General features: G+C 43.9%; 3 protein-coding genes across 7 annotated transcripts; 2 read left to right on the top strand and 1 right to left on the bottom strand.

Annotated features, from left to right (window-relative positions):
• The first annotated feature begins 403 nt into the window (after positions 1–403).
• Positions 404–8,077, top strand: LOC311140558 (kell blood group glycoprotein-like). Of its 5 annotated transcripts, none has more exons than XM_084175670.1 (17): positions 425–664; positions 1,016–1,751; positions 1,902–2,029; positions 2,162–2,314; positions 2,421–2,492; positions 2,609–2,797; positions 2,948–3,108; positions 3,285–3,402; positions 3,515–3,610; positions 5,452–5,550; positions 5,649–5,726; positions 5,884–5,987; positions 6,129–6,218; positions 6,346–6,413; positions 6,596–6,756; positions 7,259–7,348; positions 7,478–8,077. In XM_084175670.1, exons 1-17 carry the CDS (start codon positions 638–640, stop codon positions 7,622–7,624), a joined length of 2,517 nt encoding a protein of 838 aa, XP_084031796.1. In that variant the 5' UTR covers positions 425–637; the 3' UTR covers positions 7,625–8,077. The 5 variants fall into 5 exon arrangements, with proteins under 5 accessions (XP_084031799.1, XP_084031796.1, XP_084031798.1 ...); XM_084175672.1 differs by having other exon boundaries at positions 572–664; positions 5,941–5,987; positions 7,478–8,065; XM_084175671.1 differs by having other exon boundaries at positions 572–664; positions 1,905–2,029; positions 7,478–8,065.
• A 1,253-nt stretch (positions 8,078–9,330) lies between these two features.
• emg1 (EMG1 N1-specific pseudouridine methyltransferase) lies at positions 9,331–11,384 on the top strand. The gene is made up of 5 exons (XM_084174254.1): positions 9,331–9,494; positions 9,792–9,893; positions 9,986–10,127; positions 10,262–10,470; positions 10,730–11,384. Exons 1-5 carry the CDS (start codon positions 9,345–9,347, stop codon positions 10,841–10,843), a joined length of 717 nt encoding a protein of 238 aa, XP_084030380.1. The 5' UTR covers positions 9,331–9,344; the 3' UTR covers positions 10,844–11,384.
• On the bottom strand, positions 11,062–13,370 carry LOC311139384 (uncharacterized protein). The gene is made up of 3 exons (XM_084174253.1): positions 12,768–13,370; positions 12,020–12,321; positions 11,062–11,819 (listed from the first exon to the last, which is right to left on the bottom strand). Exons 1-3 carry the CDS (start codon positions 13,057–13,059, stop codon positions 11,451–11,453), a joined length of 963 nt encoding a protein of 320 aa, XP_084030379.1. The 5' UTR covers positions 13,060–13,370; the 3' UTR covers positions 11,062–11,450.

Here is a 13,370-nt window from a genome sequence, read left to right on the forward strand (position 1 = left end):
CTCCATGTGACATGTCCTCCACTATGCTGTCAGTGACGTGTTACATTGCCAGATGACCTCTAGCACACCCTCTCTCTCTCTATCAATTCATACCAGACCCTCTGCTGCACTGATAGTGACATTGGCAGACAGGTGGGTGTGTGTGCGCATGTGTTTGCGTTTGAGGAAATGTTGGTCCTCTCAATGCAGGGTAACAATGTGTCCTCTTTTTCTGTGTTTCAGAGTTCTGCTGATTTTCTTGGCTCTGTACCAACCTGTTGCTAAGGGACATTGTTCTCATTAATTACATTTGAATGACGTTTGATTTAAAACTCGTAAAGTCATTTTAGTCTTGTGGTTTGAAGAGGATTCCCCCTACACATCAGACACACCCACGTGCATGTCACAGTCTAATTGTATCCACAGTGCCACCTGATAATGTAGCAGAGAGAGAGGAAGGCTGTCAGGTCAGCTCTGTTTATCAGAATGTCAGAGGAGGAGAGAAGTGAGTGACGAAAGAAGATAGAGAGCTGAGACGACAGCTAGCTGATGGAGGGAGAGATAGAGGTCTGGAGGCTACGTGTGAGGGAGAAATGAGATACATCAGTGGCTACAACGACCTAAACGCAGACAGACAGAACAAGACACACAACAGAGTATGGCAGAAACCCCAGCAGAGCCTCAGGTAAAGCCTGCAGAAGGACTTTTAATTATCTCCTGAAATGTTTATGCTGATCCTAGGTGATGTCAGATCAATGTGTTGGCCTGCCACAGGCTTAACACTTTCTACTTATTGCATCAGTTTTTTTTTATGAGGGCGGGAATGTTCGAGCAAGCTCTCAATTTTCCTACATCTCATACTATACATTTCAAGTTGTATAGAGGAGTATCTTCCTGTTATTAATGTGCTATTTAAGGTATGTAGAGGACAAGATAGGTTATAAGATGGTCAAAGGTGTCAAATTAGTCTTAAATGAAGCAGAAATGTGTATCATGATAAGCCTGATATGAAACTGACTCATTCAATTTTATTTAGATTGACTGTGAGCTGCAGCCCCTGTCTAATACCCTTTCTGAGCCCCAGCCCCAACTCTATCCTCTCTCTGAGCCCCAGCCCCTAACCCAGCATGATACCCTTCCCCAGCCTTTGCCCCAGCTCCTACCCCAGCCTCAGCCAGATACCCTTCCTGAGCCCCAGCTCCTACCACAGCCTGATACCCTTCCCCAGCCTTTGCCCCAGCCCCTACCCCAGCCAGATACCCTTCCTGAGCCATTACCCCAGCCTGATACCCTTCCCGAGCCCCAGCCCCAGTCTGAAGAGGAGGTGAAGCCCTGGGTGTGGACACGTCACCGCAGACCCCTTCTCTTCCTCCTGGGATCCTCCTTCTGCGCCTCCATACTGGGCCTGGCCTACTACTCCCAGCAGCACCTCCCACCAGAGAGCACACCGCCAGCCTCTCCTCCATGTAACTCCCCGGCTTGTCAGAGGGCAGCCGCCCGTCTGTCCGTCTCAGTCGACCCCTTCTCTCAGCCCTGTGACTACTTCCTGTTTGCCTGTGGATCTGAAGATGCGTCTCTGTCCACCAGGGGGAGACAGAGGGGCAAGGGCGTCCCCCTACACCCACAGGGCCACAAGAGCAGGGAAGCAGAGAAAGAGAGACGAAGAGGGAGGAAGGAGAGAGAGACAGACACGGACAGAAGAGAAAAGGCTCCAGCAGACAGAATGCCAGACAGACAGACTGCACTACTGCTGACAATGAGGGAGATTCTGGGTGAGAATCAAAAAAAATTGCTCTGTTTATCCTCTGTAGATGTTGTACCAGTTCTTTGGGATAACCATTTAAATAGAACTGCTGAAAACATTTCCATAACAGGACCTTTTATCCTCACAATGAAACTTTGATATAATCTTCCTCTGTCAGAAGCTGAGGACCGCTCCATCCCGGGAAACTCAGCGAAGCAGAAGGCCTGTATGTTCTACCGTTCCTGTATGGACACTGGCCCCACAGAGACCGCCGGACCAGAACCCTTCCTCAGGCTAGTCCACAAGGTCAGATCACTCGAATAGATTTGTGGTGTATGGTGACGAATTACACTTTCTCTACTCTACTGGTAAAAACGATTTACCTCTCTCCTCTTCTCTCTCTTTACCCCTCTACCCCCCCCCCCCCCCTTTCTCTAGCTGGGTGGCTGGGCTGTATCAGGCCGGTGGAACCAGACAAATTTCAACTCCACTCTATCTCTACTGATGAGAGACTATGCCACCTTCCCATTCTTTAGTGTTTATGTGGGCAAGGATCCTAACGACACTCAAGCAGACAAGAGATACATACAGGTCAGTTAGACAGGGGTTCTGGGGCAGTGAAATACCTAATGGGTGTACTACAGTATATACTCAACCCATCCCCTATACATTTATAGGATACACTCTTTTTCCATAGATTGATCAGCCGGATTTTCAGATACCTATTGAATGGAGCAGCAAGACTCAGAAGTCCAAAGCTAACACGCAGGTACACTAAGGCTATATCTGTTCTACAGTATATCATCTATCTCTTGATGGCAACATTTGGCTTTCTTTCTCTCATCCCCTCTGTTCCCTCTCTTTATTTCTCTCATTTCCCCCCAGATCCTGCGTCCGTTCCTGGCCTCGTATCAGAGGTTGCTGGCCCTGTTGGGCTTTCCCTCCAGCAGCACCGGTCTCCATGTAGGCCTGTTCATCTCTCTGTCCTCTGAACTGGCTGTAGCTGCCTCTCCTCTGCAGCATCGCCTGCAGCAGGGGCTACTGTACCAACGCATCACCATCAAAGAGCTACAGGTGCGGGTATATGTGTATGTACGTATGTGTGTGGGTCTCTAGTTCTCTCTCTCTGTACCCTAACCTTCCCCTTCACTAACTCATAGACCTACTGTATTTGTGTGCCTGTATTTCCCTATACAGAATGCATCTTTCTTATTTTGTGCACAGACCCTGTCCCCTGCCATTGATTGGCTGGGCTGTCTACAGGCCACCTTCCATCCCCACCCTGTTAGCCAATCGGATCATGTCCTCCTGCACAACCTCCCTTACATCGTCCACATGTCCCGCATCATCGACAAATGGCTGAACAAGCATGAATTGAGTGGCAGGTACTTTATATCAATCAAAAATGTCATGCAAAAGACAGTAACCGATACAACAAACCTAGGTATCAAACCTGGTTGAAGGTTTCTCATCACACAAACTACCTCTGTTACTTACAGCATGGTATACTGTATAGTAATCAGTACACATTTGTCTGGTGCCTGTTCATCTCTCTGGTTAGTGGCCCTCTTCACACCTTCATGGTCCTCAGTCTCCTCCACACTGTCATACCCGCTCTGGACTCCAGGTTCACTCAGACAGAGAGACATTTCTCCTTAGCTCTGGGGACTACAGGGGAGGTAACTGAAATATGGACTACATTTCCCAGCTTGCTCTTGTAGTTGAATAACACTGGCTTGGAGTGATTATATTGTCTGGGACTTGTAGTTCATTGCTTTTTGCTTCTCTCAGGATGTCCCTCGCTGGAGGCAATGTGTTCTGCAGACTGAGAAAGGGTTTGACACGGTACTAACACACCTACTGAGAGAGACCACTGCATACACAGAGGTGAGAGGCACAGTGTGTGTATGTGCATAGAGAAAGCAAAGACAGAAGGATGAAGGCTGCAATGAAATGTATGATGAAGAATAGCAGCAACAAAATATCAATTGAAAAAGTAAATTGTGTCCTATGCCTAATTGTCATGGTGAACTGCTACAGAACAAAAGAAATATGGGATCTGATGAGAAGTATTGTTTTTGATGTATGTATAAATCCCAAGTCTGTCTTTCACGGTGTCTTCAATACTCATATGGATGACATTACTAAAGAATTATGGTGGACAATAATAAGCATTGACATTACTAAAGAATTAAGGTGAACAGTAACATTTGGAAGACAAGATGCATTATGACTATGAAACAACTTTTTGATTGAACACTATTTATATTTTTAACAAATCAAAACAGAACAGAACTAAAATAAATAAGATGGACTCCAAAAACTCCCATGGACTATTAAATCTGTAAATCATGTTATGTAATTATGAACTCAAATGTATTGATGAATTGTATGTGAACAACACTACATGACCAAAAGTATGTGGACACCTGCTTGTCGAACATTACATTTACATTTTACATTTTAGTCATTTAGCAGACGCTCTTATCCAGAGCGACTTACAGTTAGTGAGTGCATACATGTTTTTTTGTTTGTTTATTTTTTTCATACTGGCCCCCCGTGGGAAACTAACCCACATCCCTGCCGGCCAAACCCTCCTCTACCAATTGTGCGCCGCCCATGGGTCTCCCGGTCGCGGCCGGCTGCGACAGAGCCTGGACTCGAACCAGGATCTCTAGTGGCACAGCTAGCACTGCGATGCAGTGCCTTAGACCACTGCGCCACTAGGGAACATCTCATTCCAAAATCATGGGCATTAATATGGAGGTGGTCCCCCCTTTGCTGCTATAACAGCCTCCACTCTTCTGGGAAGGCTTTCCGCTAGATGTTGGAACATTGCTGCGAGGAATTGCTTCCATTCAGCCACATGAGCATTAGTGAGGTCGGGCACAGATGTTGGGCGATTAGGCCTGGCTCGCGGTCGGCGTTCCAATTCATTCCAAAGGTGTTTGATGGGGTTGAGGTCAGGGTTCTGTGCAGGCCAGTCAAGTTCTTCCACACCGATCTCGACAAACCATTTCTGTGTGGACCTTGCTTTGTGCACAGGGGCATTGTCATGCTGAAACAGGAAAGGGCCTTCCCCAAACTGTTGCCACAAAGTTGGAAACACAGAATCGTATAGAATGTAATTGTATGCTGTAGCATTAAGATTTCCCTTCACTGGAACTAAGGGGCCTATTCCTCCTCCACCAAACTTTACAGTTGGCACTATGCATTCGGGCAGGTAGCGTTCTGCTGGCATCTGCCAAACCCAGATTTGTCCGCCGGACTGCCAGATGGTAAAGCGTGATTCATCACTCCAGAGAACGCATTTCCACTGCTCCAGAGTCCAATAGCAGCGAGCTTTACACCACTCCAGCTGACGCTTGACATTGCGCATGGTGATCTTAGGCTTGTGTGGCTGCTCGGCCATGGAAACCCATTTCATGACACTCCCGACAAACAGTTATTGTGCTGACGTTGCTTCCAGAGGCAGTTTGGAACTTGGTAGTGAGTGTTGCAACTGAGGACAGACAATTTTTACGCGTTACGCGTTTCAACACTCAGCGGTTGAATCCACTAATTTGAAAGGGTGTCCACATACGTTTGGCTACGTAGTGTATTTATGATTCTCAAATGTGAAAAACCTCAAGAAAAATTATTTTTAGCAAAGAAATACAAGAAAACTACTTCATAAATATGATATTACATTATAAGTGTGTTTAAATTGTATTATCTGTTTCCTCTAGGCAGAGGAGCTGATTCAGAATATATATTCCTCCATCAAGTCCAAACTACCTGATCTCAGGTGGAGAGATGAGGAGACTCGCATGTCTGTTTTGAACAAGGTAAAAGGTAAACAGTGGATGTAATTTACTGAAACACTTATTTAAAAACAACTGTGTATTCATTGTCCACTTAAAATGTACAATCTGTGTTTTCCCAGATTCGGTCTCTAACTCCAAGACTTTCAACTAAAAACTACATTTTCAGTGAAGCTGAACTCAACCAACTGTATTCAAAGGTAGAGTATATTATTGAGAGTGGAACTAGTCTACATTGCCAATAAGAAATAGAATTTCTTAATCAATATCACTAATGAATCATATTACCAGTGTTGATAATACATTGTACTATATACATACTGGTAGTTCATTTTCCACAATTTATTTTATTCATAGGTGACAATTGACGAACAAAACTATTTTTCCAACTACATCCAGTCTCTTTCCCTCCAGCACCAGCGACCAAGCAAACTATTTTCCCAGACTGAAGGAGATGATATGTGAGAGCCCAGTTGTCATGAAAAGTCTATGTGATTTGGTTTGGTTAGATATGTGTTATTAATACGTGAATATGAAAATTGAGAACTCTCTCTCGCCCTCTCTGTCTCTGTCTCTCTCTCTCTCGCCATCTTCTCCTCCAGTTGGTCCATCACTCCATTTCTCTCCGGCAATGAGCTTGTCTTTCCGATGGGGATGTTTGTCCAGCCTCTCTTCCACCCTACCTATCCCAGGTAACCCAAACTGATATGGTTACTATCACATAATAAACAATTAATAACCAAGGAGTCTTATTGAGATAAAGAATATCATTCCCCAAAGAGACGTGTTTTGTGGAGTATTTGCATGTTTTTGTGTCAGGGCCGTCAACTTTGGGGTTTTGGGGTCTTTGATGGCCAAAGATATTCTCCATCTCCTTCTACCCAACAGTAAGGCAAATAGTCTCAATGATTTACTCTCTGATTGTAATGCAGTTCATTAAATTATGTGCAGAGTTTGCATTTTGCACACGTTTATTTATGTGTGTGTGTACGTGCGTGCATGCGTGTGTGTGTGTAGGTTTATGCATGATGCATGTGTGTGTGCCCTGACCGTTCACCCTGTGCTTTAGTCCATTCTCAGAGTGTGTCTCCCAGGTCCATAGGAGAGTGTGTGTGGTCCCAGTACCTGGGTGTGACAGAGGGACCAGGGAGAGTGGGGGCGTTCTCGCTGTCACCGGCACAGCAGCAGGAGATGTGGGTGCAGTACTCTGCCCTGCAGATTGCGCTACAGGTCAGTTTATTGGAATTCCAAATCTATTCTAGGGTATCTAGGCTATTTACATTTCAGCACCTCAGTTGTTTTGGTTGGTATCAGAGGCATACTATGTTTTGGTTGGTATCAGAGGCATACTATGTTTTGGTTGGTATCAGAGGCATACTATGTTTTGGTTGGTATCAGAGGCATACTATGTTTTGGTTGGTATTAGAGGCATACTGTTTTGGTTGGTATCAGAGGCATACTATGTTTTGGTTGGTATCAGAGGCATACTATGTTTTGGTTGGTATTAGAGGCATACTGTTTTGGTTGGTATCAGAGGCATACTATGTTTTGGTTGGTATCAGAGGCATACTATGTTTTGGTTGGTATTAGAGGCATACTGTTTTGGTTGGTATCAGAGGCATACTATGTTTTGGTTGGTATCAGAGGCATACTATGTTTGTCAAAGCTTTCTCTACTTATTCCTCCTCTTTATCCCCTTTACTCTCTGTGTCTCTATTTCTCTGTGTCTCAGGCTTACAATCAGAGTTTGAAGAAATATCCTGGGGACTCCTCTCTCTCAGGCCTCTCTCACACTCATCTGTTCCTTACTTCATTCACTCAGGTAAGGATAACAGAACAGTAACAGAACAATAATTGCAGATGCCTAAAATCATCACTTTACCATGGATATGAATGTCCTACTAATGGACGTTTTCTTTCCTATAATTGTATTGATATTATCTTCTTTCAGATTAACTGCGACTCTGACCCGTACCATGAGTTCATGCCCTTTGAACCTTCCTTCCTGGTTACTGTCATCTGTGGGTACTCTGATCTCTGCCCTATGACCCTCACCTGCCCCAACAAACCCCAGCAGCACCTCTTAGGGACATGCTGACCTACAGATCTACAGTAACATCTCCTACTGAACAAAATATGCAGAGCCATTGATGAACACATAAGACTCTGATTTGAAGGGCAATAGCACAGAACGCTATGTCCAAATGCATCTGACAGGAGAGTTGATTATTCATTAGGCACATCCATCCATAGTATCTTGTGACATCCTGCACATGGGAAATTTGTTTCTGGGTTCTGAGATAAAACTATCCATATTGTCTGTGGTTTATTTAAAACTGTGCAGTATGTAACAAGCATCTTGTTATCCATAAGGATACTATTAGTTAAGTTAGGAGGTTCTGGTCTGCTTACCTTTGTTAACTGTAGGGGAGAGTGTGTCTGCCAGTTTAGATTAAAACGTGTGTATGAATAGCGTGTGAGTGTAAATAAATACCAGTCATAGATGTGTGGCTGATAATTCTACAAAATAAAGTAGATTTTTTTTTATGTGAAGGGGGTTGTATTTCTTATGGAGTAATCAACGTTTACATTTAATATTTGTTTCTTATACAACATGTTTCTAATAGCTAGGTAAAAACTGTGGACAGGCAAGCGATAGGACTAGTGTTTGGGCGCCAATCTAGGTTAGGCTATTTGATCGGAGAAACGTAATGTAAAAAGTTTCCGTCTCATTACATTGTCATACATTTTATCTACAGCCTGTAGTCTACAGAAAAGACCACATACTTTTCTACCATATGCTATATCTGCTACATGATTTATGTTAGATTAATGTTTTGACGGAATGTTGGTGGAGCGCTGCAGCGATGTGTCTCTACAACAGCACGCTGGAGAGGCGGCTGGGAATGGACATTTTGCTTCCCTGCCTTTGACAAAGTGGGCACTGCTTATCATAGGGCTGCATCAGCGCTCACCTAAAAAGCCCATATGTCACTGGTTGAAAGAAACTGTCATTGTTTATGGGCAGAATTGTGAGGTTTTATGTGTTGTTGGAGGTGCGTCTTGGCTAGTTTAGCTCAGAAAATGCCGTCCTCGTCAATCTGCCGCGTTAGGCTGCTGCCTAATGAGCGGCCCGGCTCTGATATTCAGTCATTCAAATGAGGGGCAGAACCTTTATTTTTATTTATTTCAGAAACACCAGTAAACATACAAGAAGTATACAAACAGACAATGATAACATATGCTAGGGGGTACAACAAATTACAGATTATACAAAGACCTTAAAAGACACACGTATCGGTACCGGTGCCCCCTGTATTTAGCCTGGTTATTATTATGTACTTTTTTTGTGTTACTTTTTATTACTTTTTTTTTTTTTTACTTTAGTTTATTTAGTACATATTTTCTTAACTATTTCTTGAACTGCATTGTTGGTTAAAGGCTTGTAAGTAAGCATTTCACGGTAAGGTCTACTACACATGTTGTATTCTACACATAATGTAAATGTAAATGTTGTATTCAGCGCATGTGACAAATACAATTATATTTGATTTGATTGTTTTAACAGCTTTCTTATTGGAAGAATGTAGAACGTCTTAATGTACTGCTCGAACTCCTTATAGAAAACATGGAAGTGTGTTTTTTTTTTTGTGAATTTACATTAATATGAAATGTGTCCATTAGCACAATTAGATTGAAGAGGTAAAACATTATTCTTTCTCCTTATTATAGTTAAGGAAACCGAGCAGAGGGGCAGAACCTTGCCGAAACTCCTCCAGTATGACGTATTATTCCTGCGACTACCACCCCGAAGCAACATGGAAGCCCACAGCGGTGACAAGCGTGGTCTTGAACATTTAGACGAATATGAACCCAAACCAGCAAAACATATGCGTAGCCTGCACGATCGCATGGCGGAAAGGCGACTAGTAGTTATTTTAGAGGGGGCAACGCTGGAAACAGTGAAGGTAAAGACGAGTATTTTTCTATTCCGCTCCGCAATACAACTGGTGTGTTGGCAAACTACTGCTAGCTGCGTCTGACTTCCTGCGTTATTGTATGTAAACAATTTATATAGCTTCCTGTTCAACCAGACCTGCCTGATAGATGTATTATATGATGACTATTGCATTCTTCACGATAACTGTTTTTTTGTGACTGAATGAACCAGGATGAAACTATTTGTTATTAGTTAGCTCCTGCCTGCAAACACACTGATGCAAGTCCTAAAGCAGGGTTTCCTAAACTCGGCCCTTACCTCTCAGGTTGGCAAGACATTTGAGCTGCTAAACTGTGACCAACACAAGGGCATGATAATTAAAAGTGGACGGGACCCTGGGAAGATTCGACCTGACATTACACATCAGGTAAGCTGTCATTTTCACATTGACCCTTGGAACACCAGTCATCTTTCTTTTTTTCTCCTCTAACCCTGCCATATCTTGTAATTGTTCCCCAGTGTTTGTTGATGCTGATGGACAGTCCATTGAACAGGGCAGGTCTCCTGCAGGTTTACATCCACACAGAGAGGAACGCCCTGATTGAGATCAACCCACAGACACGCATCCCCCGAACCTTCAACCGCTTCTGTGGCCTCATGGGTAAGCCTGCTATGTTCTGCAGAATTTCTCTTCATACCTTCTCTCCTACCGTCCTTCTCTCCTACCCCTCTATTGTACTGTATTTCTCCCCCTTTCTCTTGTTTCATCCCACTTGTTTTTCTCTCTCCTCCTAGTCCAGCTCCTGCACAAGCTGAGTGTGAGGGCGGCTGACGGCCCCCAGCGCCTGCTGAAGCTCATCAAAAACCCTGTGTCAGACCACCTGCCCCCTGGCTGCCCCCGTATCTGTACCTCCTTCTCCTCTGGGGAGGCAGTGGGCGCCCGCACCGTGGTACCAGAGGAGGGGCCCGCCGCTGTGGTGGTCGGAGCGTTCGCACACGGAGCGGTGAGTTTTGCTTAAGGCTGTAGGTAATGGCCCGTGTGCACTGATCTAGGATCAACTTAACTTACCCTCCATCATTACAGACCTTAGATCAGTGTTAAGGGGCATCTTCATCCTACTTCTCGGGGGCAGAAGCACTGTTGATTTAGGTAGTGTGTATGTTATAAATGTTGATTTTGTTTATTTATTCTCTACCAATTAAAAAAGATGGAATTTGGTAAATTATGATTTATTGGTTTGAACTCTGCTTGTCCTCTCCTAGGTGAATGTGGACTATACAGAGAAGACTGTGTCCATCAGTAACTACCCTCTCTCTGCTGCCCTCACCTGTGCCAAGATGTGCTCTGCCTTTGAGGAGGTCTGGGGCGTGTTGTGATGAAGTTGACAGCGCACTGCTGCTCCAGCTAAAACTGTTGTCATCATGGACATTGTCGTACATGGACTAGAAATGGATCGGACAGTCATGTTCAGTCAAGAAACATTGTACAGAAACAGTCCAATTCACCAATGACCTACTGTGGATTTGTACGATACTATGGGTGTATGTATTGTCTAAAATATGGTATTTTACATGTTTCAACTAAGGCAAAGTTTCAATATGAAATTAATACTGTTTTTAATACACCATCTGTAAGGACTTGGCACCAAATATAGTCTTCCTACTTTTCTTGTATTTGTTTTGCTTTTTTACATGTATTCAGTGCACCATTGTTCGCATGGTTATACAGTGGAAATAAACTGTATAGTTTGTCCTCAGGTTTCAGTTGTTCCTTGTCAAAGAGACTAGGAAAGTAGGGAACAAAACTATTCAACACTCATGATGGGGAGAAATCATGTTTTGATGTAATACTGGTTGAATAATCACTCGATATACATGTAATTTGTGAGTAATAATATAATAAAACCAATAATAATGATTTGACAAAATATAACATTGTAAGGTTACGGTAGTTTGACCTAAATCTACTACTGACATTACTCTTTTAGTCCATACTCTCGGTCCATTTCCACAAGGAAGCACGTCTTTTGGCAACCCTAGGTCGCTTTATCTGTGGCTTTGTATTGGGGGTTACAACCATTTTGCGAGTTTTCTGATTGGCTGCTTTCAAGGCCTTTCCTGCAGGTTTAGGGGCTTTGCAGCCTGTTTTTTGGACATTGGCTGGTGATTTTGATGCTTGTCCTGCTGGTTTAGTTTTTCCTGGTGGTTTCACCGCTTTTCTTGCTGGTTTAGTTTTTCCTGGTGGTTTCACTGCTTTTCCTGTTGGTTTAGTCGTTTTTTTTTGCTTGGCCCTCTCGACTGCTGCACGGTCTCTCATGGCTCTTGTCTTAACTCTCTTCTCATACGTCAGTTTCTGTGGTATTAGAACAGGAGACGAGAGAGAAACATCTGCATAATTCAAAATTCCCAAATAACTGGTTGTGGTTTGACAGTGAATTATGCACCGTGGTGCAATTTGCTTCCTACTCAGTTGAAATGAGCCAGTGGAAAATTAAACTGCCAAGGAGCTAAAACACAAACCACCATTGACAAATGTATTATTCAAACAGTTACCTTTTTGTTGAGTTTAAATGACCCAGATGCACCAGCTCCAGTAGTCTGCACCAGTGTCTCCTTCCTCACCAGGCCTTTCACTGCTAAGTTCACACGGGTGTTGTTCTTGGTGACATCATAGCCACCAGCAGCCAGGGCATGCTTGAGGTCCACCATGGAGATGCCACCCCGGTGCTTGCACTGGGAGATTACCCGAAGGATGAGCTGGGAGACCCGGGTAGCCACACGCCTTGCATCGTTGGTTTTGGGTGCAGATGCAGCCTCTGCCTGTGTCTGGTACTTGAACAGGCGAACTGGGGTCGCTGGATACAGATTGAGATGACACACTCAATGGTTATGAAATATTTTAATTGACATAAACATCACATACTTACTTCTAAATTGCTTTTTGAAAATCATGAAGATATTGTAGCGACCTTAACCCAACACCTAGCGACCTGGTCAAGAGGGTTGGATGTCTTGGCGCACCAGATAAGGTGTTGGGTTCAAGCCCCATTTATGACTACCCCCTGGTTGCGGTCATCAAGAGTGGCAAGAGTGATGCACAACAATGCGCCCTCTGAAGGATGGGGGTAGTGTAGCAACCTTGACCCAAAACCTAGCGACCTCGTCAAAATGTTCCGATCTCTTCGCGTAACAGCTAGGTGTCCAGTTGACAGACGCCATCCTGCCCCCCCAACCCCACACCCTCTCACAATATGAGCAAGCAAATATTGCAGACGCTAAAGTAGCTAGCTAGATCACTCACTTGGCAAAGGCACTTTTTCGTTTCCTGTAACATTCTTCTTCTCTTGGATTGCACGCTTCAATAGCTGACCCAAACGTCTAGCTCCTGCTTTCCCAAGGCCCCGACCACCTGGATTTTTTACTGGCTTTGTTTGCTGCTTCACCGGTGACTTGACCGGTGGTTTTACTGGCGGTTTACGTTGAACTTTCTCTTGTCCTCCGTTGATTACTGTAACTGTTCCCTTTGATTCTATGTTAACTTTCCTTTTTCTTTCTCGTTTGACATCTTTCTTGTTGCGGTCGTTTCTAGGCATATCCTTGATTACAAGTTGTGGGCGAGCAAATCACATAAAGTAAAGATAGCTAGCTAACGTTATAAGGTCAGACAGAGTTGGGAAAGTGGGATACGTTAGCGATCGAAATGATGACAAAGTTGTGTTGTCAATTTCCATTTTCAAAAAACAACAATTTCAGTTTTCAAACGGTCGTTCGAAAAAAGATATATATAATTAAACGGTCGTTCGATAATTATATTTAACGCGGGACGGGTCACCAGAAGCAAGCAACCAAAATACTCTGTAGGTTTGAGCTAGCTACTTACTGCAAGCAACGCCTAGGTGTGTGC

The sequence above is a fragment of the Coregonus lavaretus genome (genome assembly GCF_964263955.1).
Source record: "Coregonus lavaretus genome assembly, chromosome: 13".
NCBI classification, from domain to species: Eukaryota; Metazoa; Chordata; class Actinopteri; order Salmoniformes; family Salmonidae; genus Coregonus; species Coregonus lavaretus.